This window comes from Lacerta agilis, chromosome 18 (assembly GCF_009819535.1).
Source record: "Lacerta agilis isolate rLacAgi1 chromosome 18, rLacAgi1.pri, whole genome shotgun sequence".
NCBI lineage: Eukaryota > Metazoa > Chordata > Lepidosauria > Squamata > Lacertidae > Lacerta > Lacerta agilis.
This window is the reverse complement of record NC_046329.1, coordinates 12068632-12094412: the sequence shown is the minus strand read 5'-3', so window position 1 is coordinate 12094412 and position 25781 is coordinate 12068632. Positions and strand designations below refer to the sequence as shown.

General features: G+C 49.7%; 1 protein-coding gene across 1 annotated transcript; it reads left to right on the top strand.

Annotated features, from left to right (window-relative positions):
- Positions 1–1044: 1044 nt before the first annotated feature.
- LOC117039765 (zinc finger RNA-binding protein-like) lies at positions 1045–24929 on the top strand. Its single transcript, XM_033136949.1, has 19 exons — positions 1045–1147; positions 4530–4764; positions 9188–9302; positions 10312–10530; positions 10882–11198; positions 12814–12999; positions 13321–13558; positions 14385–14545; positions 14908–15027; positions 15787–15932; positions 16989–17130; positions 18353–18540; positions 18992–19163; positions 20025–20166; positions 22087–22184; positions 22517–22612; positions 23143–23254; positions 23717–23814; positions 24747–24929. The coding sequence occupies exons 1-19, from the start codon at positions 1095–1097 to the stop codon at positions 24927–24929; spliced, it is 3021 nt and encodes a 1006-aa protein (XP_032992840.1). The 5' UTR covers positions 1045–1094.
- Positions 24930–25781: the final 852 nt, after the last annotated feature.

Sequence of the window (25781 nt, the reverse complement as noted above, 5' to 3'; positions counted from 1 at the left end):
ATTAATGATTATCCTCAGTATTAGCATTCTCCTCGCAGGGGGGAAAAATTGCCCCTCTGCTATTTCTCGGATTTGTCTGGGCTCTGTTGAATTTCTGCTGCGACAAGGGGAAGGAGAAGGAGGGGAGAAGCTTTGCCTGAAGGGGGGAGAAGAGGAGGTGGAGGAAAAGTCAGCAGCCGGAGCTCAGGATGAGCCTTCAGCTGCAAGTTTTCAAAACACACACATACGTGCCAATATCATTCAACTGACTTTTGTTTTTGGCCACTGTTGCAGGGGTCCAACCACCTTGTCCCCCGTCAGAAATACAGCAGGTGTCGGGAGCCGGAGTGAAAGAGCACCAAGGGGCAAGGGGCCTCAGCTCCCACCTGACCTTTATATCCCATAACCCCAACCCTTAACCGCTGTTCTCCGACCTTTGACCCCTAGTCCAGCGGCTGGCCCCGCCCATAACCCGGCCTGTGATTGGTCAAGAGCCACGAAAAGAGCAGTCTATTTCCGCCGAGATCCCGCCCCCTCCACTTCCAACATAGAGGCGCTTCTGGCGACTGCTTTCCTCTCCCAAAATGGCATCGGCGGCAACATCCGCCCTGTTTTAACATGGAGACTTCCAATGAATTTTCTACATTTCATTATCATTATTATTATTATTATTATTATTACTTGTTCAGTCGTCCAGTCGTGTCCGACTCTTCGTGACCCCATGGACCAGAGCACGCCAGGCACGCCAATTATTACTACTACTATTATTATTATTATTATTATTATTATTATTAAGAAGCAGGACGTCCCTCTTTTCTTTGGAGGCCATGGCTGCTATTGAGAAGCAGATGCCCAAGGCGAAATGGTCCTCGAGGACCCTCCCTTTCGACTCCTCTGAACCATCTGTCCTGAAAGTCGCACTCAAAACGGAACTCTGAGGGGACGGGGCTTGTTGCTGAGAGACGGAGCGACGTCACACGTACGCACGCACGCACGCACGCTCGGATGCCGGCCGGCTCGCTCGCGCGTCGCCCGTTTCCCGGCGTGCCTCGCGCGCCCTCCGTTCTCCCCCCGCCGCCGCTTCTCCCACCCGGGCGCCCAGCGGAGACGCCAAGATGGCGGCCAGCAATTACTACGGCTTCGCGGCCGGCGCCGGAGCCCCGTACAGGTACGTGCGCCTGACGGGCTACGCCTGAGGGGGGGCAAGGGCAGCCCGGGGGGAGGGATCTGGACGACGCCCCGCCTCCTTTGCGTGCCCTTTCTCTCTCCTGCACAACAGCCCGGCCAGGTGGGCCGCTGCCAGGGGGCGAGAGGCAGAGCAGCAAGCGGCCTGGAGCGCGGGGGGCGCCATGGCTTAAGCGGCTCTTCACAGTAACCCTGACAGGTAGGTCAGTGTGGGCATCGCAGTCTCCCTTCTCCTCCCCGTTGTGGTCAGAAAGGGAAAAGGAGGCTCGGAGGACAGATTTCTACAATGCTTGCCATGCGCTAGCTTGAGCTGTCCGTGCAACAGCCCTGCCAGGTAGGCTGATGATGGTCCCCTTCTCAGTGCCTGGACACAGTGCCTGGACTCAGTGCCTGGACTCAGTGCCTGGACACAGGCGGTCAAGTCATGTATCTATACCACTGACCAGAGGAGGAATGACCGCTGGGAGGAGAAATGTCCTGGTGCATCTGCAGCAACACAACTGAGCCCCTTCATCTGCCTCAGCTGCAAAACAACATGTCTCTCCCATGTTGGTCTCTACACCCAGAGCAGGTGCTGCAACCTCACAACACCTTGACGCTGTCAGTGGCTTTAGAATAGTTCTTATTGTAACCCTCCAACTCTGTAGCGTCAGTTGCTTCTTAACATATTACCGGTATACATTCTGAATATATGCTGGTTGAACAACAGGAATGAACTGCAATATTCCTCAAGATGTTTTTCTGTGGGAAAATATTTTCCCATACATGTGGTACTTTAAAACATGATATTCTTATGGTGGAAACTGAAGCAGAATACTTCTGGAATATATTTGGCAGCACACAAACGCTGGACAGCCTGTTCTAACAACATGAATTGGTTACTCTGTCCTCTGTTCTTGTAGGGCAGAAATGGGGGGAGGGGAACCCTGCCAAATTCAAATTAGCTCACTTCTTTCCAAAGAGTGAAAGATATCATGTGTAGCTTCCACACTTTCAAGCTGAAAATCTCTCAAGTGAGCCAGTCCATCCTTGGTTTTTATTCTCTGCTGTTCTTGGTCATTCTGACTTCACTTTTGGAAAGTCACCAACACAAATTGGCCCCTGCAAATCTGATTGTGGAATCTGGAGATTTGATAAGCGTTTTTCCAACCCTTTAGCTTTGGTGTTGGTTGCTTTCCTTGCCTGCTTCTCATTACTGCCCTTTGCTTCTTGCAGAGGTTCCTCTAGTGTACCCACCTTCAGGGCAGCTTCAGCAACAGGTGTATGGAGCTAACAAACAACTGACAGCTCTCGTGCTTTTATTGCCACTCCAAAAAAGCACAAGAGCATGGCTGGTCTGGCATCATCTGTTCTGCGGAGGACAATCAAGTGCCTATGGGAATTCCACAAGTGAGGCACTAAGGCAATGGCCCCCTCTCACCTTTGTTCACCAGTGACTAGTAGTGGAAAGTAGGCTCTCTGATCCTGGAGAGAGTTGTAACCATCATTCCCTGGATTTCTCCAGCTCGAGGTGAAGGGGGTGGCCCTGCTGCTGTTTGGCTGCAGGGACCATTCCCTGCTACTGCTGGGCGATGATACCATGTGCTGGGAAGGAGGGAGCAAATGTGGGCTGGAGATCATTGGACCACCGGTTGGGAAAGGGCTGCCTGGTAGAGTGTGACTGGCATGTAGGCGGACACCCCAAGTGTGAGAAGCTCCCTAGAGTCTGTCCAGGTGGGGGGCGTAAAGTGGCCAAGAGTTAGGGTGAGGCTCCCTTTCAAGTTAACACCTGACCATTTCACAGCACAGAATCCCTGTCAGTCTGTTACAGCAAACACGCTGCTGGTGTCCTAACAAATAGTAATAACTTACCAGTCGTCGTTATGGTTGCCAAGTCAGAAATTTTGAAATCATGGGGCACTTTGGAGTTGCTGGGGGTGTGTCTTTATTTAGTTGGGGGAAGGGAGGAGATTGCTCATTGTATTTAATTTATTTGCAGCATAGCTCAGTCAGTAGAACATGAGACTCTCAATCTCAGGGTTGTGAGTTCAAATTTCATGTTAGGCAAAAGGTTCCTGCGTTGCAGATGACCCTCGGGATCCCTTTCAACTCTATGATTCTTCTGAATCCATCAAGCTTGATAACCACCACTACATCTTGTAGCAGCAAATTTCATAGCTTAAACATGTGCTTTGTGAAGAAGTCCATCCTTTGGTCTGTCCTGAATCTTGCAACATTAAGCTCTGTTTGAAGACTCTGTTGGGTTCTGTATTTTAGAGGGAAGAAAACCTCTGCACTTGCCTTCTCCCCTCCATGCAGAGACACCTCTATCATGCATTCCCTTCACTATTTTCTAAACTAAAAAGCCCAGAGGCTGTAACCTTCCCCCAAAGGGGAGTTGCTCCGGCCCCTTTAATTATTTTGTTTGCCCTTTTTCTGAATGCTTCCCAGCTCTATGGTACAAGATTTGGCTGCTGTTTTTTTGTTTGTTTGTTTGTTTGGCATGTCAGACATAAAAGAAACAAGAGAGTGGATTTAATGAAAGACAGTGAACAATGTGCACAGGACTGCCTCAGTCTCCCTGCCCGTTCCCACCTCCGCTTTGTGGCAAACATCCAAATCAGGCCAGCTCTGTTACTATTTACCTTGGTTTGAATTCAAGCCATGATCAGAAACCAGGATTCAAAGTGGCTTCTGATTCTGGTTTGGAGACAAACTATGTATGCCACAGACTGGGACATAGAGGAGGCATTTGTCATGGGAAGTGAGGAAGGAGCTCACAAAACATTGCCAGATTCCACACCAAGGCCTTAAATTAAATATTTGCTTTCCCATTCCATTTCCAATATGTATTTCTTACCTGCAGGTATTGTTCTTACACCTGTATTGCAAAAAACCCACTTGGTCCTGCTTTCCTGGGTTTAAGGAGAGGGCCTTCTTTCTGTCTCACTGGCAGCTGAAGTACGTTCAGCAGGAACCAGAGGGAGAAAAAGAGAAGGTCTTCTTGGTGGCTTGCAAAGGAAGACCTGGCTAACTTCATCCGAGATGAACTTCTGGTGGGGACGGTTTTGATCATGGGAAATCCCTTACAGTTATATTGATTTCATTGATAATCCACCTGCTTGTTGCTGTGCTGTTAACTTTACATACTTGCCACCCACCAATAAGATTGTCTAGGCAGCATACAAAGCAGAACAAACATCTGGCAGTATTTAAACATACAAAGCACCATGATTTAAAACTACAAAAGATCAATAAAACTTTCATTTGAATGGAGGCAGGATTTACAAATACAATTTATGTTTTCATTGTTTTGCATTTTCCCTTAGTGGCCACCACCTTTTTTTCAACCTCTTCGGTCTCTCACTTGTCGTCTTCCTTTTCAGCACCCAGCCTGCTCCAGCTTACTCCCATCCCGTGACAGCAGCCAGCTACACAGTCCAGCAGAGCCCTGCGATAGAGCACCCTGTGGCCCCTGCCTATACTCCAGCTTTACAGGCGGCCAGGTCTATGGCATCTGCAGCATATGGGGGCTACCAGCCACCGTCAACGCAAGACTACGGTTATGGGACGCGGCAACCAGAGCCAACCCCCCAGCCTACTGTCACCCAGAACTATCAGGTAGCTGCTAATCAGTATCCTCACATTGGTGGGTTGGGTTTAACACAGGGTAGGCAACTAGTGGCCCTGCAGATGTTGTTAGACTCCAGACCCATAAGCCACAACAAGCATTCCAAATATCTAGGAATGATGGGAGTGATGGCCACAGGTGCCCGATCCCTGATATTTTAGGGGCTGGAATAAAAGTATTTTGCATATTGGTGTTTTATTATTGTCCTGCTCCGTGGGGTGTTCTCTGGGTCTAGGGTCTCAGTCCCAAACACTTCCCAAGAGAATGGGATTCACAGTGCGGCATTGCCTCAGAACGCCATGGTCAGGTACGGGGAATCGTTCAGCTGTATGTCCAGGCAAGGGGCAACACAGGAAGGAGGTGGGGGAAGGACCCAGAATCAAGAGCCAGAGACCTGTGTTGTTTCATGCAAGAGGCACACATTTTATGAGCTAGTCCCCGCCACCCAGACCAAAGCCTAACCGCAGCTGCTGGTGGCAAATAAGCTCCTGGGATTGATTCCTCCAGTTCTGTGTGATGACTGTGTGAGTCCACATTCTGTTGCTGCTCTTTGGCCAGGGCCTTTTGGTGTCAGTCTTCTTGAGGACTGTAGGATGGCTCCACTTCCTCCTCTTCCTGCACTGGGGCATCCTTAGTTAGCACTGGTGGCAGGTGGCCCTGCCTGCTCCTCAAGGTCCTTGACCAGGAACGTCTGGCACTGGGTGATCAGGTTTTGGCATAATGAGCAGCTGTCTTTCAGGAGAACGGATTGGCAATAATGAGCCTTTTCATCATATTTAATTGTGGGGCCCAAAGTGTGCATTGTCCCAGGATCCCATATGTGCAGTGGAATGAGGTGGGAGGAGGGGCTGCACCACTAAACACTGCGGAGACTGCTTTATATGCTCCTCCACCATGTGTGTAAAAGGAAAACAAGGTGAGGGGAAGCTCTTTGCAAACTGCTGCGTTAGCAGCACTGAAGTGACTTCCCTGGCATACATGCCTGGCCAGAGCGTCTGGAAGTCCTGGGCTGCCCAGACGACAAACCCCCCCCCCCCCTTTTGGCTTCCCTGATGGGGCCCAAAGGAAAGTAGAGCAAGACGTTGGGCACCAGCTTGGTGCAGCAGTTGCCAGAAGGAGGTGTACAGGGCACCATCCTACTGTCTTAGGAGCTCCACTCCATATTTGTGTTGGGTTTACTCCTGAACCTTCTCTTCTCCCTTCCCATAGGTGTCAGTAAATTCCATGCAGGTGAGTGAGCAGGTTGGCAGGGGAGGGAGAGGACGCCCATCCCTCATCTGCACCTAGAATAGAAACTAGGTGGTCTGCTGGAAGAAGGAGGACCTCCTCCATGCTCATCCAGTCCCCTACAGGCTAATATTTTTTTCAGGCTTATAACATTTGTGGGCTTATTTACAAAGCTGTTGCAGTGCATGTTTACTATGTCTAATATGCATATAATTGTGGGAGACGGAGAATAGTGAGTGTTTGCCATAAATACAAAAAGGGGTTGGAATCTGACCATTCCAAACACGTCTAGTTTATATCTTTGTTACAATGAGGCTTGACAAAGAGCTGTGCTGGGTTGGGCTGGACAATGTCTTAGTTCTTGTATTCATTTCCAAGGCCCTTAGCAACTTGGGTCCAGGTTATTTTAAGGATCAGCTGACCCATTAGTGATCCCTGGGATCTTTGGAGGAGTCTCTGTTGGTGATCCCGCATGGCATGCAATGACCAGAAGCCATTAATTCAGTATTTTGGGCCCAAGCCTCTGGAACTCCATCCCACCTGAGATGAAATAGGCATCATCCTTGCTGAACTTAAGGCACATGGCAAAGACTTCTGTATTCCAGCAGGCATTTTAATGTAGTGTTTCGGATTATGTTTGGTTTTATGGTGAATTTTTGTTTCATTGTCCGCATGGTTTGTTTTTATGAACACAACTTAGTCATGCTAATATATGTTGTTGGCATCCATCTGTCTCAAGAGACAATGGATTGCCACTCTGGGGGTGAAGTCTAAACGCTGTGTTAGCAGCATCAAAGTGACCTCCTCAGGGCGCAAGCCTGGCCAGTGGGTCTGGGGGTCTTGGGCCGGACAACAAGACGCCCTTATTGGTCTCGCTGATGGGGTCCAAAGGAAAGCCGAGCACCAGCTTAGCTGCAGAAGTTGCTGGAAAGAGGTGTACAAGGTGCCGTCTAATTGTCTTAGAGATTCCACTCCAGATTTGTGTAGGTTTTACTTCTCCCGAAGATATCCCTTGAGGCAGCGGAGGTTTAGGATCAGAGTTTTCCTTTTTCTAGATGGGGTCTCTTCCCTGGTGTATGAGCCCCACCTGCCCCTCACTTCCCTCTGCAACACATGCAAAAACCTCCTTCTGACCCCCTCTTGGTCTTGTCCACTTAATCTGCTGGAGCCTGTCTTGACATGCAGGGGAAGTCCCTAACTCACCAGGGGTTTGAGGCCTATTAGCTACCCTCACCTGGTTTAACCAGCCCATCAAGGCTGTTTCACAGAATGTGGCTGTTGTCATAGAATCATAGACTTAGAAGGTATCCCAACCCCCTGCAATGCAGGAATCTCATCTAAAGCATCCCTGACAGATGGCAATCCAACCTCCGCTTAAAAACCTCCAAGGAAGGAGAGTCCACAACCTCCCAAGAGAGTCTGTTCCACTGTCAAATGGCTCTTACTGTCAGAAAGTTCTTCCTGATATTTAGTCAGAATCTCCTTTCTTGTCTCCTCTTTTCCAGGCTAAATATCCCCAACTCCTTCAACCATTCATCATAAGGCCTGGTTTCCAGACCCCTTTATCATCTTGGTTGCCCTCCTCTGCACTCGTTGCAGCTTGTCAATATCCTTCTTAAATTGTGACACCCAGAATTGTCACATGCTGACAGCTTCTAGGAGCCGCAGGTGACAGCTGAGTGTAGGGTGGGGACCAAAGGTGGACAAACTACCCCAGAAGGAGCATGATGTGTCCCCCACAAAGGTACTACCCCTGCCCTAACACCTCAAATAAATACCTTAATAATGATGATGATTTTATTATTGATACCCCACCCATCTGGCTGGGTTTCCTCAGCCACTCTGGCCGGCTTACCCAATGGACCAATACAGCAACTGTTCTGGAGAGCAAGTGAAATCAATTCCTTTCTGACTTTAGTGGGCTACACACACACACATACCGGTAGCTATATGGATATGGTTCAAGCTATAAATTTGCTCTCAGAGCAGCTAGGGGGAGAATTCTTTTCCCCAAGCAACTGAAGAAGTGTATCTGAAGAGGTGTGCATGCACACGGAAACTTATACCAAGAACAAACTTAGTTGGTCTCTAAGGTGCTACTGGACAATTTATTTATATATATATATTATTTCAACTGCATCAGACCAACACAGCTACCTACCGGAATCTTTCCCCCAAGCAGTACAACCTGGAATAACTTTTTTTTAAGCATCCATTTATTTTAACAATTAATATACTGCCTCTTCGAGCTGATCAGAAACTGCATTGCAGAGGGAATATGGAGGAAACAAACAGGAAGGAAGGACTTCTGGTGGGATGGAATAATAGGGCTCCCATGTAGATCCTGGACTGCTCCACTTTGCTTGAGTGGAATGAGAGAGCCACAGTTATGTCTCTAGCTTTCCTGGATAATGTTGTCATTTGGAAACCCCCAGGGGGATCTTTACTCCAGTACTTCTATTCAGGACAGGAAACAAATGTGTCCTATTGGAAACAATCAGTAGGCTTCTCAATATTTTGTTCGATGGTCTCTCCAGGAGGGGAAAAAAACTGCTGCTCTGGTTTTTATCTGAGAAATTTTGCCCCAACACGTTACATTTCCTGGAGAATCAGATGATTCCTTGGGGTTATTTTAAAGTCACAAGAAACGTCCTCTGGTGTCAGGCTTATCTAGTCCAGTATCCTGTTTCTCACAGCTGCAGCCACCTGCCTCTTTGGGAAGCCGGGAAGCAGGACATGACCAACCAGCAGCACCTCTTCCCACTTGGAGCCCAGCAACTAACATGCAGAGGCAAACTGCTTTTGGCAGGAGAGGCAGAACAGAACCATCTGGACTATCTGCCATTTCGTACGGGAGCATTTTTTCCTTGTTTGTTTACAGCAGGTATGGGGAAACTTTGGCTCCCCAGATATTGCTGCACTAAATTGGGAGCTTCAGCACCTGGGAGGATACAAACGTCTCCATCCCTGTCTTAGGAGGAATCAGTTGAAAGTGTGTAAAAGTGTCCCTGGGGTAGGCTTTTGCCCCCCCCCCCCCAATCTATTGAAGCTACCTTAAATAAGCCACCCAGAAAAGGCTCCTATCAGCCAAAAGATGTTTTGTGTTCTGGGTCGCCCTGTGGAAGGCATCCGGCCGGCTTGTGTTGCCCTCACCTGCTTATTGACAGCCAAGTTTTGTTTTGGCAGGATGGCTACAGTTACGGCCGATCCCCAACAGCAGGCGGCTATGAGACCAAACCATATTACCAGACGGTGGTCACGCAGCCCCAACACGTGGCCACGGACTCGTACTACCACTCGAGTGAGTTCAAATAGAAAAAAAAAAAACACTGTGCAGGCGTGTTCAGAATACTAGAAGCTTGTGAAAGCGTTTGTGAAGTAGTTTCCAGTAACAGCTGTGTTGGTAACAGGGAAGTTTTGGGAAGCAGGCATGGTGATGGGGGTCATCTTAAGCTGCCCCCTTCCTGAGCTGTTCTGCTTTGCAATCTCACACTGCTTTTAAGCTGGTTTAATAGAACCAAGAAGTTTGCTTTCTGGTGGAATAAAGATGAGTGCAATTACTCATTTGTAAACAGTTAATAGAGGTTTGAAGCTGTCTGGAGGACCGGTTCTCCCAATATGAGCCTGCCTGGGCTTTGAGATCCTTGGGGGGGGGGGGTTCCAGCCCCTCCACCTTCACAGGCATGGTTGGTGAGGACATAAGACAAGGCCTTCTTGGTGGCTGCTCCCAGACTGTGGAACTCACTTCAGCCTAGTTGGCTAGGCTGGCTCTCCATCTACTTTCCTTTTGCCAGCAGGCAAAGACTCTTTTATTTCGCCATGCCTTTTGCCACCAACTGGCTATTGTGGATGGTCTTCTGAGGCTGAGTGTTGTTGGGTTTTTGTGTGTGCTTTCAAAGGGTTTTAAATGTTTCAGTACTGCATTTTTAAAGGGTTGCTTATTTAACTGTTTTTTAATATTTATATTTATTGTGTGCTTGTTTAGATTTGTGCTGGGAGCTGCCTTGTGTCCTGCACTGGGAGAAAGACAGGGTAGAAATAAAATAAGGTGCTTTATTTATGTGTTGCTGTTCCCTGATGCTGAGGAATCTGGTCAGGCAAATGAAATGAAACGTTGTATGTTAGCCGTTCTTTAGACTCATTGAAATGAATGGATCTTAGTCATGTTCTTCAGTTTCACTGGGTCTCCTCTGAGCAGAATTTACTTGGATGGAAGCCAGACAAAGCCCAAAGAGCTCAGGCAGGCAGAATCTGGGCAGGAGTCGCCTACTGCTCTCCGGTCTTCAGCGACTGCTCTCTGTCCTTCGTAGACTCCCAGAGCAGCTACAGCCAGCCTCCGGCCGTGTACAGTCCAAGCCAGCCCCAGAGACAAGTGACCCCCGTTAAACCTGTCCAGACTGTGACTGCTTCCTCATCCTATAGCAGCTACCCAACCTCCACGACATGCCAGCAGAACATCTCTGCCTCCTCCATCCAGTCGTACGCCCCTTCCTCTTCCTCCTACAACTCCTCTCCTGCATCCTACTCTGGTAAGAGCTGCTCGGAGGCCTTGCTTCCTCTTTTCCACTTCCTTTACCACAAGGGTGCAGAGCCTGTGTGGCCCCAATTCCCATCATCATTGACCGTGCCAGCTGCAACTGATGGGAGTTGGTAGTCTCAACAACATTGACCTGTTTCCTCATCCCTGCTCTAGGAAACATCCCCTTTCTCAGGAGACAGTGCCTCTTCTAAGTAGTAAAGAAATGCTGCTGGCTGGGGAACCTGGGCTCCAACTCACCTGATCGCTAGCCAGGCTGGCTGGGACTCATGGGAGTTGGAATGGCTGTTGCCTGCCCCTGCTTTGCTCGTTCTGCATCAACAGGAGGTGCTTCTTTCTCCAGGGTCAAACTACTCCAACTATGACACCACTGCATATGCAGCAGCCAGCACTTCCTACTACCAGCCCCCCCAGCCGTCGCTCGTGCAGCAGCCGCAGCTGCAGCCCCTGCCGCCGCCGCCGCAGCCCCCGCCTCCCACGCAGCAGCATCCAAAGTCCATGGGGGGTTCACTGTGGAGCGACGGAGTCAGCAGCAACTCCACCAGCAGCTACAGCAAGAAGCCCCAGTACCCCAGCAAGCCCCTCAAGCCCAAAGGGCCCCCCAAACAGCCTCAGCTTCACTACTGTGAGATCTGCAAGATCAGCTGTGCAGGCCCCCAGGTGAGTCTTGCTTCTTCCCTTTTGGTTTTTTGGCAAAGATTTGCCTGCTGCCTCCTGATGAGCTACTCAGGGTGCCTTAACAATCACTTGAAGCCAAGCATAAAATATAGGCCACAATACAAATCTAAAGCTCATGTCTTACCTCCCAAAAAATCTTGGCAGCTGTAGTTTTTTAAGGGAGTTGGGAATTGTGACGGGTTCCCAGGATTCCGTGGTGGAAGCCATGTGCTTCATGGTGTGGCTGAGATAAAACAAAGGCACCAGTTTTTTCCTGATAAAAGAAGTACCTGCCTGAAATGGAGACATTTTCAGCAAACGGCAAAACACCCTGAGAGGAGTCCTCCCAAACCTCATGAAACAAAGTTCCATCTTTTAGTTGCCCCCACTCAAGGCCCTTCTCTGGTCCCCAGCAGCAGCAGAGCCTCTTGACCAGACCTTAGGCAGGAACCAGAGGTATAGATTCTATGCAGATATGTTCCAGGGAGCCCGTGACCACGCAGATGCTGTTGGTCTTCAGCAGGGCCAACTTGACCCACAAGATGGTCAAACTGTGAGGCCGTTTTCCCCAAACCACAACCGCCTGCGCCACCCTTGATGTTAGTGGTGGAGATGGGACTATCAATGAACCCACTGGAAGCCTTAAAGTGTGATCCTGATGGCTCATAGGCAAGGGAAAGCAGGTTTTGGCTGATCAAAAGCTGCTGGATCAGCTGCATGAGTGACTCCCCGAAAGGGAATCCTCTTTCTCACAGCCAGTGCTTGCAGAAAACAGGTAAAGGCGAAGCCTCAGGGAACGTGAAAGCTCTTTGCAAGCCCTGCCTTGTGCTTTGACGCCAGGACTTCAGAATGCCTAGTGTCCTGACTTCATTGTGGCACCAGGTGATCCCACCCGTCTTGTCGAACTTGGACCACAAGGCTAGGATCCAAGACAGATATGGACCACTGAGCTGAAAGGGTTCCTCATAGCTTCCCTGCCCCTGGTTTACGGTGCCAGGCTGGCTTGTATTGCCCGGGTTGTTTACAAAGCACCTCAAATTTACTAAGCACTGTACAAATGGTTCCTCTAGCTCCTTGTTCTGTATTCATCAGGATAACAGATGCTTTTGGAAAGCCCTCCCATCCAAACAGTCCTTGAATACAGCAGCTGTCCCCTGTTTACTCTGCAAAATGATGGTTTTCAGATCTACGTCCTTTGAACATAGCAGTTCTCTTTAGCTGTGACAGGGAATCATTGTGGACAGAGCTCTTCTCCATAAAAGACATTCCTCTCCCATTAGAGCAAGGCTGAGAAACCTTAGGCCTGCCTGGGGGTTGAATGCGGCTCTTGCGGCCTCTCTGTGCAGCCCTTGGGACTCTTCCCCAAGCCGTGCCTTCTCCGCAGGCCTCGCACCTCACTCACCCTGACCAGCCCTCTCCTCGACTGCTTTTGCAGGGCCGGAATGTGTCTTCAGAGTGCCATAATGCCTCTTTGCACCACCTCCAGACACAGCTCACCTCCCTGCACCAACACAAAGCCCATCCTGGATCGCTCTCCACTTCTTAGACGTGCCGTAGGCCATAAAAACGTTTCGGGGCAAGAGGATCCTGCCATGTCCTTCCTCCCACCCCCCTGCAGACTTACCGGGAGCACCTAGAAGGACAAAAGCACAAAAAGAAGGAGGCGGCACTGAAAACAGGGAGCCAGGCGGGGGGCAGCGGCCCACGGGGGGTCCAGACCCAGCTGCACTGCGAGCTCTGTGATGTTTCTTGCACCGGGGCAGATGCTTACGTGGCCCATATCCGAGGAGCCAAGCACCAAAAGGTAGAGTATTTTGGGAAGCGCGGGGGGGGGGGCACCGGGAAGTAGGAACTTGTGGGAGACTTTGGTCCACTCCAGGAGGTGGCCCCTCCGTCTTCCTTCTCCTGGGGGGAACATAGGGACAAAGTGAGCATTAGTTGACTGCCTCTGTCTCCCACTCTCTTTGGCCTTTCTGCCTCCTTCCCCCCCCCCCCGCCTTCCCCAAGGGGCATCAGCTGCTTCTGGCCAGAGTCAAGCCCTGGTGAGGTGACCCTTCCTAAGTACTTCCTGGGGAGCCTGTGCTGGGCCATGTCTCCCCTCCACTGAAGGACAGGTGTCTTCCAGGTCCTCAAGCTGCACACCAAGTTGGGAAAGCCCATCCCTTCCATCGAGCCCATGGTGCTCAGCGTCTCTGTGAGTCCTGCCAATGGCTCTGCCAGCAAGCCACCTCTGCACCCCCCTGTCTCCACCACGGCCAACGTGCTGGCAAAGCAGGCTGTGGGCACAGCCAACAGCACACCCAGCGTGAGCAAGCCGCTTTCTGCAAAGAAGCCCCTGGGGCAGGCAAAGCTATTGTTTCCAGGTAGGAACTGTGGCGAGGGGAGCTGGGCGAGAGGCTTGGCAGAGAGGCATTCTCAGGGGAGTGATGTCTCTGCACAGGCAGGGGGGTGAGGTGGGAGAGAGGACTCCCTATTCCTGACTGCAGGTGGGAGAGGGGGAAGCTGTAGCCCTCCAGATGTAGCTGGACATACAACACCCATCATCCCTGACCATTGGCAATGCAGGCTGGGAGTTGTAGTTCTGCAGTGTCTGGAGGGCCACCAGTTCTTGATCTAAGAAGGGGCATTTCTCCACATCAAATAGAGGCAATCTTCCACATTATTGTGTATTATTCATAGGGAAGTGGTGGGGAGGGGTTCAGGAGGGGTGAAATTGGCAAAGACAAACTCCATGAGGCCTGGTTCCCTTTTATTTCCTTTATTAATTAGCTGCCTAGCACACCAGGGAGGGCTAAGCCTCCTCCACGCCATACATTCACGGCACATGGCTTTCCCCAAAGAACCATGGGAACTGTAATTTGTTATGGGTGTTGGGAATTATAGATCTGTAAACTATAGCTCCCAGGATTATTTTATATAAACCATGTATATTAAATGTACTTTAAATGTGTGGTGTGCCATTTTACCCTACTCTACAGTGCAATAATGGTTTTGCCTTTAAAATAACCCCAAGGCATTCCAAAATCTGACACACACACCCCAAATCTGCAACAGTCCATTTTTAGGACCTCATTCTGCTGCATGCATGGCCACCTACTTGGTCACTGGTCATGTTGACCTGTAAGTTCCTTCATAAAAGCAAATGGTGGCCAGGTCAAGATCTGAGAACCTCCATGGCTGTTTTATCAGGAGCAGGCAAAGTTCAAGTGACAAGCGCAAAGCAGGAAGGGGCAGAAGGGGTGCCCCCGAAAGCCGCAAGGCCAGCAGATGAGTCCCCCCTCAGCAGCTCCGGAGACAGTCTGAGGGATCTGCTGGACGTACAGCCTGTGGGTCACGATTATGTTGAAGAGGTAAAGCAAAGGGAAAGGGAGGACGTGCCTCCTTCACTGAAATATTTACCTGCCATCTGTCAGGGATATTAATTGAGTAGGAGGTTGAACTCAATTGCTTCAAAGATCTTTTCCACCAAGCCACTGTGAATGGTGCAGGCGAGCTCTTTTGGAGCCAGGCTTCCAAGGTTGCTCCCTTGGCTCAATCCTGCTTTCCCCTCTGCCTCTCCCTGCATCTGGAGGTCGAGAGCCACTCTCCCTATGGAAGATCTGGCAAGGTGGGGGTTTTCAGGGCCTGGTTTCTGTCACACGGGGGAGATCTTAGCTTTCCTGCCTCTCGAGACTAGGGACTGGCTGAGACGATGCATCTTGCACCTCTCCAGGTTCACAATGACAAAGGCAAGATGGTCCGCTTCCACTGCAAGCTTTGTGAGTGCAGCTTCAATGACCCCAACTCTAAAGACATGCACTTGAAGGGTCGCCGGCACAGGCTGCAGTACAAGGTATGAGGGCTGGGAGGGCCTGGCGTGGGTTGGGCCTCCAAGGTTGGCAGGCCAAGTGGGGGAGCCCCTGTCTGGCAAGACCCACCTGCTGTGAGAGGGGTGCAGGGGCCAAAGACAGCAATGGGTGAAGCAGTCTTTGGCCCCTGGCCTGAGGGGTTCCCCTCCTCTGTTCTACACATCCTCTGCAGCCCCCCATCCCGCATTCCAGTCAGAGGCAGATTGGTGAGTCTTGAAGTTTCCATTTTGGTTTCCAACAATATCTTTGGTGTAATATTGCTCTGGAATGCAGGAATTAAAAGAAATGGTGGCTTCCCTGCCCAGCTGATGGAAGTGCTGGGGAGGCCTTGACCCAAGGCCCTGTTTCTGGAAGTCAGTTCTGACAGTTGTAAATCAGCCGTAATTGTAGTCTCCACAGTATCGGATGGCTGTGAGGGTGGAAGTCAGGACTGCAAGATAGGAAGGGACCTCTGTTAATGCCCACCATTTTGAAATACAGAGTTAGCTGTTCTGGATTCCCACACTAGAGAATCCTGGAAAGTGTGCTTCGTATGGGTGCCAATAAATCTTCCCGAATTGAGCAGGCTGCCTGGGGCAGCAGCATCTGGAGAACCAGGATTGGGAAAGCGGATGGAAAATGATTTGGGGCCCAAGTTCCTGGTGCCTCTGGATCTTTGCCTCTTGACACAGCTTGTAGCAATAACTGAACAGGATGAGGCCCTCTGCTCTCTTCTGTGCCTGATGGCAACAAACCTCTTGCAGAAGAAAGTCAATCCTGACCTGCCAGTCGAGATCAAGCCAAGCAACCGAGCTCAGAAGTTGCACGAGGAGAAGCTGAAGAAGCAGCAGCTGCGGTCCCTGGGGAAGAGGCACCGAGAGGAAGAGCAGCGCTGGCACCTAGAGATGAGGCGAGTCCTGGGGAAGGGTCTGCGGGGCGGAGCGTCCTCTTTGCATGCCTGAAACCTTGGAGAATTGCTCTCGGGCAGTGTAGACATTGCTCAGCTGAATTGGCTGACTCCGGAGGAGACTGGAAAAGCTACCTTGTACTGCTGGATCCATTCTCTCTTAAATGTCGGGTTCCAACTCTGGCTGGCCTTTTGCAGGTTGATGGCTATACTCTTATCTGTGGAAGAAGAGGGAGGGAGGGAGGGCAAGAAGTCCTCTTGTGGCTGTTCTTGTTGTTGTTATATTATCAATATTATCCAGGACCATCAGAAACCCAGAGGAAATATAGACAGTCTCTTTTCCTAAGCAGCTTACAGTCTAAACAAGGCAGTATAGGATTAACAACAGGAAGCCAGGGGAGGCAGAGGCCAGTTGAGGCATAACCCTGCACCATAGTTTAGCTTTGCTCACATGAGTTCTGGTCTCACATTTTCCCACTTTTACGTTCAGAGGAGGAGGAGATTGGAAATTTGCTATTTGAACTAACCACAGTTCCTTGCTGCATCCAGATACTTAGGAAGGGAGGCCGGGGGGGGGGGGAGGCACACGTCTGGCTAAACTGCTATTTGTTTAAACAAGCCAGCTTCTTGAAGCACAATTTTGATCCTGATTACTTTGAGCAAGCCATCGTTCCAACTCAACACAGTTCTGTCTGAGTTTGGTGCAGTGGAGAACTTGGTCGAGGTTTCTGCTGTCCTCCTCAGAGGCAGGGAGGCAGGATGAAATTCATGAGCTTGAGGCTGGTGCTTATAATGCGGAATCACAGTTTAGTGGAGCATCTGAAAAGGCAGGGCAGGAAGAATGTGAATGAAGAGGGAGGAGGATGGAGCCTTGGAGACAGACCAGGATGGATGGACTGAACAAAAAGACACAGTCCACAGCTCCAAGTCCAGAGGGGTTTCTGCTGTTGGTCCATAATCCTGGCTGGTCAGTTGCTGGCTCTGCTTGCTGCTGTTCCTCCTTCCTGTGAGAGAGCCAGGCTGTTCTAATGCAGCATTTCTCCTGCCTTTCCCCTCCAGGCGCTATGAAGAAGAAATGTACTGGCGCCGGGTGGAGGAGGAGCAGCTGTATTGGGAGGAGCAGCGGCGGCGGCACCTGGCGGCAGACTGGCCCCCGCCACCCCTCATGGGCAGGCCTGGAGTGCCAGTCCCCCCTCTCTTGGTGAGTATCCGGATTTGGGTGGAATTTTCTTCAAACCCCAGGCTCCCTGCAAAGCCAGCCAGCTGAATCACACCATGAATCTATTCCAACGTAACGCTAGACCTGAAGAAGCCTGGCTCTTCGGTTCTTCACATGGCTGCCAGGGGGAACTGGAAGCATCCATTTACTGGTTTGAACTGACCAGTTTCTTGTTGCTCATGAACTGTGGTTAGTCTAAACCAGGAGTTTGGCACTCTGACATTGGCAAAGGTGAGGCTCACATTCAGAACCAGCCAGGTTATTGGCACTGAGAGTGGGCTGAACTATGACATCAGGGGTGGGGCTGGGGGATTGTCGTGTGGGGAAAACTGACTTGCGGGTGGAAGAGGAACCTGTGTTGGTTCTAATTAGGGCTGCAGGCAGGAGGTTCCATGTTCTTGGCTCAAACTCTAGTTTAAACATATCACTGTTCCCAGTTTGGATATAATGAGAAACTGTGTTAGTGTGAACCAGGAAGTGAGTGCTTCTGGTTTCTCTTCCTGGCTGTGTTGGAAGAAAAGTGGGGCACATGCAAGGCTCAGTAATGTCGCACTGAACTATGATTCTCCATCTGTGCCTTTTCCTCAGCTTGTTTGCCCACTTTAGTTGACAGCGTGGAGCCCACACCCCCTGGCCCACACCAGCAGAAAACACAAACTTTTCTGTGGATCTTTAACAGACAGACATGAGTTTTGCTATTGGATGAATTACAGCACTGTGTCAGTGCCAGTTCCCAAACAGATGCAGTTTTAATAATAATATTTTTATAATTTATATGCTGCCCATCTCCCTGGGTTGCTGAGTTAATCTGTTAATGTTTTTACAGACAACAACCTCTCTCCTGTCCTGGGTTCTGCCTTAGCCTTTCATAAAAATATTTAGATTTTAACATTGCTGTAGAACAGCAACATTTAAAAGGGCAAGTTTGCAGTTCTCAAGTTTTCTGCCAAAGGCTTTAAGAAATGACAAGATGGATGGGCCTTTCCATGAAAGCAGAGTGCCAGCTTCAGCCACCATCATTTCCCAGAGTCTCCCAAGCCCATATTATTAAGATGTTCCCTTGCCAGGCTTGAAATACTTGGAAGCTTTGTACGGCTGGGAGTGTTGAATTCTCGAGATCCAATAGAAATAATGTTTCTCTTCTGTTTTCTTTTTCTCTCTTTCCAAATTGATAGTTAAAGTCTGTCCATTTTATCTCCCTCAGCCCACCCGGCGACCGGACTCTTCTGACGACCGCCACATCATGACAAAGCACTCTAGCATCTACCCGACAGAAGACGAGCTGCAGGCCATTCAGAAAGTTGTCTCTCACTCTGAGCGTGCCCTTAGGCTTGTCTCTGATTGGCTGACGGAGCAGGAAACAGAAAAAGAGGAAGGCAGTAAAGAGAAAGGGTAATGCTCTGTTCTTGACCTTCACTCGAATTATGCTCACAAACAACCCTGTGGGGTAGAACAGGCTGAAATAGGGTGACTGGCTCAAAGTCACCAAGTCTTCCTAGTCACTCCTAACCATGAGGCCAGGCTGCCTTTCCTTCAGTTTACGCTTTAAAAAAAAAAATCTAAATTGAATCTCAACATTCTAGCTGAAAAGGGTTTTCTCTTCACTGGAAGCCTATCCCCCAATACCTGTGATGGTGGCCGATGCTTTGAGATCCCAAACCTAACTGGCGAGCTCAAGCAACTGGAGAATAACCTGCTCCCCTTACTTGCGAGGGGGGGGGGGAGAGAAGCAGCAGCAGCACAGAAGTGCCTTGGACATCCCTGCTGGATGCATTTAACCGCCCATGCTAGGTAGCTAGTCCTCATGAGCATGCTTCCTTTCCTGCCCCTCTCCTTTCAACAGGAAGGCAGATGACCCTCCCCGGGTTCTGAAAGGGGTAATGAGAGTTGGCGTCTTGGCAAAAGGGCTGCTTCTCCGCGGAGACAGGAATGTTCGCCTGATCCTGCTGTCGGCCCAGAAACCTACCCTGGCTCTTCTTCAGAGCATCACGGAGCAGCTGCCCCAGCAGCTGGAGGTAAGGAAGGCCTCTCTCTGCTCCACAATCAGGGTGTTGGTTTGGGTTGACTTGCCAACCTTTGGAGAGTAGGATGTGTGTATTTTTATATATTTTAGCTGTTGTTTGTTTTTAAATTTCTATTCCAGGTGTAATCAAATCCTGTGTCTGGATGGGCCTGCTGAAACAGAAAAGGTTCCCAGCAGGGATGTAAAAAGAAAACAGTGGTGGGGCCCACCTGACTTCAATAGGCAGGGAGTTCCAAATAACAGCTGCTACTACACTAAAGGAATGACTCCTTACAGATGCCAAGTGGACCTTAATGATCACATTAGCATCTTACATTGAGCTGGAATTGTCTCACTCTGCTCCTCAGTTGCTGTTTTTTAGTCTGCCTATTATTTGGGTTTTATATTGTGGCACTTTGTACACCACCCTGGAATCATTTGAGGAAGGGTGTTTAAGAAAAATACCTAAGTATAACAAATGACAAGAGGCATGGCACAGTTTCCACAGTAAAAGCCGGTCTCAGTTCCCAGTGAGCTTACATCCTAGAATCTAAGATATGGCCTCTTGGGCCTCACTACCTGGCTTTGGGACTCTCCCCAGCCTGCCCTGCACCCTCCTTGAGTGTCTTTGCCTGGCTGGAATGTGTCTTTCAAGCTCTCACCACTGTCTCGTGCTTGCTAGATGGAGCAGTGGTGTGTAGAAACCTCTGGTGTGTGACAGTCGTGTCTGTTGCTCTAGCATCAACCACCACTGGCATACAACTCCTGGCAGATTGTCGTCAGGGACAGCAGCCCTATGGTCAGAGAAGTTTTGGGAAGTGGGGGCATACCTCAAAGGCTGATAGAATTCTCTTTTTCTCCTCATCTGTCCCAGAAGGTGACGAGCGACAGTTACGAAGTGCTGTCCAACTCTGAGGAAGCCAATATTGTAATTGCGTCATGCAGAGAACCCCAAATGCAGGTCACAGTTTCGTTGACGTCTCCCTTGGTGAGAGAAGATGCCGCTACAGATGCAGGTGAGTCTTCAGAACTTTATTTATAAAAGTTTAAACCTCAGAGTTGTGTATAGGAACATGAAAACCTTGAAAAGCAGAACAGAGCAGAACGTTTGGGTCCTCAAGAAAATTTTTAAGTAAGTGTGTGGGCCTGTCAGTATGACAAAAGTCTTCAAGAGACACCTGAAATTCAAATTTGAGGGTGTTTGCCAACTGATTCCTGGAAGAGTGTTCCACAGCATTCACTTCAACTAAATTTTACTCACTAGTAGACCCACTGAAATTAATGTATATCAGTGTAGCATACAGAGCTGGAGATCCTGCTGGTGCTGTTTGTGTTCCCTTATTTTACCTTCCCCCCGTTTAGGGGAGGGGAAAGGGTTGGCATCTGGGCAGATCTGTGGTCCACCACTGGGCAGCACCCCAGAAGGAAGGGTGAGCCTGTTTCCCTCCAGCTTCTCTGCCCTGGGAGACGGCTGGCATCTTGCTTCCCCCTCAGGAGGCAAGGCGGTTTCCGCAGAGGATGCAGCGACAGGAGCCCTGAGTGCCAAAGACAGGCTTTGACCCCTTAACCCCCAAGAGCTCATGCTTTTGTGTGGTGTGTGATAAGCTGCTGTAAGCCACCTTGGAGATCATTTGATCAAAAGGTTGGGCCTTGTATCATTTAAAATAAAAATAACCTGACCTTCAGCTCTGGCTCTAACCGAGTCTCCACATCACCATCTCCAAAGGAACTTTGAACTGACCAGGGGTGATTTGTGGAAGTCTTCCTAGCTAGAATCGATGTTTGTCGCTGGCTAAGCATACTGCTTCCATGCCTGCTCTTTTGTAATGTTGCTGAAGCCAACCCATTTATGGGCAGCTGGAAGGAGCTGCTGGGGGTTGGGGGGAGAGAAGGCAAAGAGAATTGCTATTGCAGCCTTACTGTAGTGGCAGATCCCGCGAGAAAAGTCTCCCCCAGCTGTGGTTGCCCATTAAAGCAGGAAGAAAAAGGGAATGCAGTTTGAATGCAAATGGCAAGGAAAACCCTCCTTTGCCAGAGCCGTTTCACACGACGTCTTGGGTGCCCCCATGTCTGGCCAATGTTCCCAGGCTTGTAAAGGAAAGGTGTGCCCCATGCAGTGGGTGCATCTCCACTGTGTGGAGGGGCCTCTGCCTTTTGCTTGCTGCCATGTGCACCCATGTGTTGTGAGTTGAGGAGGGGGTGCTGTCCTGCTCCATCTGCCCCTTGTGGAACATGGGGACACAAGAAAAGCCTGGCTGGATCATCTAGGGCAGTGTTTTTCAACCACTGTTCCGTGGCACACTAGTGTGCCGCGAGATGTTGCCTGGTGTGCCGTGGGAAAAATTGAAAAATTCAAGAGAATTACTTTATATATAGTCAATATAGGCACAGAGTTAAATTTTTTAACATTTTCTAATGGTGGTGTGCCTCGTGATTTTTTTTCATAAAACAAGTGTGCCTTTGCCCAAAAAAGGTTGAAAAACACTGATCTAGGGCATCATCCTGCTTTCACAGATGCCCCAATGGGACCCCCATAGCACAAGAGCAGCTATTCCCCACTTGTGATTCCAGCAACCTGGTATTTGGAGACTTTTACTGACTCTGACTAGGAATACCCCCCACTACCTGTAGATGTGGTGCTCAAATGGTTTATTACAAGGAGCTCAAGGTGTGTATATGGTTCTCTCCTCCACATTTTATCTCCACAACAACCCTGTGAGGTTAGGGAAGCAAGTTGAGGAAACTGGCCCAAGGTGACCCAGGGAGCTTCGTGATGGAGTTCAAGCCCAGGTCTCCCAGGTGATCCTAGTCCAACATGCTGATTGTTGCACCACATTATGCAATTGAAAGTGGTACATGGTTTGCCTTCTCTTCTGGCTGACTGGGTTGCAGCCGGCCTCTTCCACCTCCTCCCTCCCTTTCTGCTCCCTTCTTAGAAACATCACCAGAACCTCAGCTCAACTCCTCAGAGACCTTGAACAAGGATAAGTGCCTGGAGTCCCTGGCCGCTCTTCGCCATGCAAAATGGTTCCAGGTAAGAGAAGCCAGTTTGGCCAAGGACTGTGGCCAAGGGCTGTGTTCGCCCCCCTGACCCACAACAAGGAGGATCCAGTTAAGCCACCAAGTCTTAACTTTGTGTTCTTTAAATCTTATGATTTCAAATCCACAGTGACCCATTTCAGAGACAACCCTTGGCCTTGTTAGAGTATCACCAGTTCCCCCTTTTCTTAATTTCTTGTGCCCTGACATTTTGGAACAATCAACCCAGGTTCTTTGCTTGTTGTGGAGGGGGGCAGTTCATATTCGTTTTCTTTCAAGACATGGATCCGAGATGGAGGTAGCTGGGTTTTTTCTCTCTCCACAAAGGCCCGAGCCAATGGCCTGCAGTCGTGTGTGATCATCATCAGGGTTTTGCGGGACCTCTGCCAGCGTGTGCCAACATGGGGCGCTCTTCCAGATTGGGTAAGGTGGCGGGGCGGGGCAGACGCACACTTGAACCATCAATACGATGCACATCACAAGATTAGGCCATTCCCAGAGTCTTGTTTTTAGCAAGCGAAGTAGACTATATATGTTGGGCTGGCTTCAGTTCACGCAGGTCATCATAGGAGCCCCTTCTGCATGGGTATAAGAGGGGGGGAGGCAGTATTCGGAAAGGAGGCCTCTTCAGTGATGGCCCCCAATAGTGGAGCTCCATGGATCTCTGGGGACTATAGTTCTTTGGGTTGAAGAGTGCCCTCCTCTCAGCACCCCTAACAAACCACAGTTCCCAGGATGCTTTGGGGGAAGGTATGATACTGTTTTAAGTGGATAGTGCAGACAGGCCATAGTCTGAAGCCAATACCTATTTTTAATAAATAAAATCTGTGGAAAATGCTTAGTGGCATTAAGAAAGGCACACTTCATTCTCAACAAGATATTCACATGTTTATAAACTGCACTTTGCATATAAGAGCTTGTCTTCTTCTTCTCCTCCATCTCCCCCCTTCCAGGCAATGGAGCTGCTGGTGGAAAGAGCTCTGAGCAGCGCCACGGGCCCTTTGGGACCTGGGGAGGCCATGCGGCGGGTCCTGGAGTGCCTTGCCACTGGGATGCTCCTGGCAGGTCAGCTCTGCATGCTGTGCCAATTGCAGTCTTTCTACCAGCTTTGGGGCAGGACCACAGCTTCTGGGTCAGAGCACATGCTTCACGTGCTAAATAGCCCCCATCTCCAGCATCTCCCAAGTAGAGCCTGGTGGGAAGGGAAGCCCTGTCAGAAAGCCTGGAGAGCCAGTGGCCACCAGAGGGCGATGTGTTAGCTCTTCAGAGGCCCAAGGCTGCCATCCGTCCCTAAACCAAACCATTTTCACCCCTCCCCTCCTTCTCCCACAAGATTCCTCTAAATGCAGCCCTAAGAAGGTTCTGGAAAACCACTTCCACTGTGTTCTAGTTCCAATTTTCTGGATTTGTGCTTTGTGTATTTTGAATCTGGGTTGGGAGTGGAGTCAGGCTGCTAAAAATAAAAAGGGGGGAAAGTTTGCCTCCTTCCTACGCATAACCGTGCCACCATGTTCTGCTTTCCTGCAGATGGCCCAGGGCTCCAAGACCCCTGTGAGAAAGAGCCAGTGGATGCCTTGCAGAGCATGGCCAGGCAGCAGCGAGAGGACGTCACGGCCAGCAGCCAGGTAGGTAGTGCCTTGGGCTCTTTGCATTGAGCCCTGCAGGGCAGGCAGAGAGAACTTGCAGCCCTCCAGGCATCTCCATGGGCAATGCTAGCTAGGGCTGGTGGGAGTTAGGAGCCCCACCGCTCCTGGAGGACCAGAGATTCCCTATCTCTGCTGTGGGGCTTGTGAACTTAAAACTAAGCTTATAGGAATCATGAAAGGCTTCGCCAGGACCACCTGCTTCCCCAAGTGGCACCTAGCTCACTTGCACTTGGGTGCGCTACAGCTCTTGGTCTCTCTCTCTTCAGTGTGTCAGAGCCCATAGAGGGTTGAACTGAAGGAACCTCTTCTCCTAGCAGTTGGCTGCTTGCCGTCTCTCTCTAGCCAAAGGATGTCCTGCCCTTCCTTTGTCGCGAGGGCAGATCTGCAATTTGGCGCTCGTTGCCTTCTCTTGATGTCAACCAGCGCCAGGATCCAGAAATCTGGAACTTGCTCCGTCAGCCAAGGGAGCCTTAATTGTTAGCACTCACCTAGAAATTCCTCTGAGTTAGGACAGTGTAGTTTAGTAGTAGCAGCAGGAGGAGGAGGAGTCGCTTGTTACCTAAACAAAACATAAACACATTATACCATAGAAGAGAAACCATAGAAAACATTAACATTTTCATGTAGCACCAACAATTCATTAATGTCTGTCTATATACTTTTTGCTCTAAGCTGATTTGGAAATGTTTGCTCCACCCTCAAGAAGTCATTTATAGATAGCCTTAAAATGTGAACGCTATTCACTTACTTCGAAATAGCAATGAAGTGGGAACACAGTGTGCTGGGAAAGCAGGAGTAGTTTAAAGCTAAAGGCCCAGTTAGAAAGGGAATGATTCTGCCTGGTACCTAAAGATATGTAGGGTTCAGAATCCTAACCCTGTGTGCATCTTTGCCTCTCTCCCTCCCCGCAGCATGCCTTGAGGATGCTGGCTTTCCGTCAGATCCACAAAGTCCTTGGCATGGAGCCTTTACCTCTGCTGAAAAACCGGCCCGGAACACACAACCGGAAGAGGCGACGGGACATCGAGGAGGAGACTGAGGGCGAGGGGGACGGGAAGAAGGACAAGAAAGAAGGGGACGAGGGCGGGGCCTAATACATACATATATATATATATATATATATATATATATATATATATATATATATATATATATATAATTGTTTAGCTTACAATTTTGGTAATTTTAGTGTGTGTGTGTGTGTGTGTGTGTGTGTGTGTCCCCTTTAAAAAGGAAATAATACTGTAGATTGTTTTAATACTGTGCTTCAGTCATTAAAGGGATTCCATCATTCCATAAGAGTGGTCTTGTTTCTGCAACCTGGAGACAAACTTTCCACCTTTCCAACTGCATATCTGAAAAAACCTCCTCGCAGCAACATGTGTCATTTTTAAAACAGCCAAACCTCTGACCGGCCCCTATCTTTAAAATGCATCTTGTGAAATGGTAATTCATGGAATTGCAGGCTTAAGGATTCATTGTTCATTCCTCTGCAGCCTGGTCAGAGTTGGAGGGGATCCCTGAGCTGAACTGAACCAACTCGCATATCTGCCACTGGAAAACTTCAATTGCTCCATAACATGCGGTGCAACTTGCCCCATAATTCTGCCAGCAGCCCTTTCCTGTGTGCTTTGGGCTGGCTCCAGGTTTGAGTGGAGTCGGGTTGCTGGGCAACATCTCTACTTCAATGGGTCCCCTGCTGTGCCAGTGGATTTTCACTGATGAGCTTGGAAAGTGGGTTGCCATTTTAATTTCCCACAATGCTTCAGTGGAACGCCTTGTTGCAGACATTGTAGGAATTAAAATGGCCCAGCCTCAGATGGGGTTGCCCATAGCATGGGGATAGGGAAAGGGGTCCAGGGCAGGCAGCTATTGGGGATGGGCCTTGAGGAGCAGGGCAGGAGCTCCTTGAGAATGACAAGGGTCTGTGCTAAACCTGCCCTTGC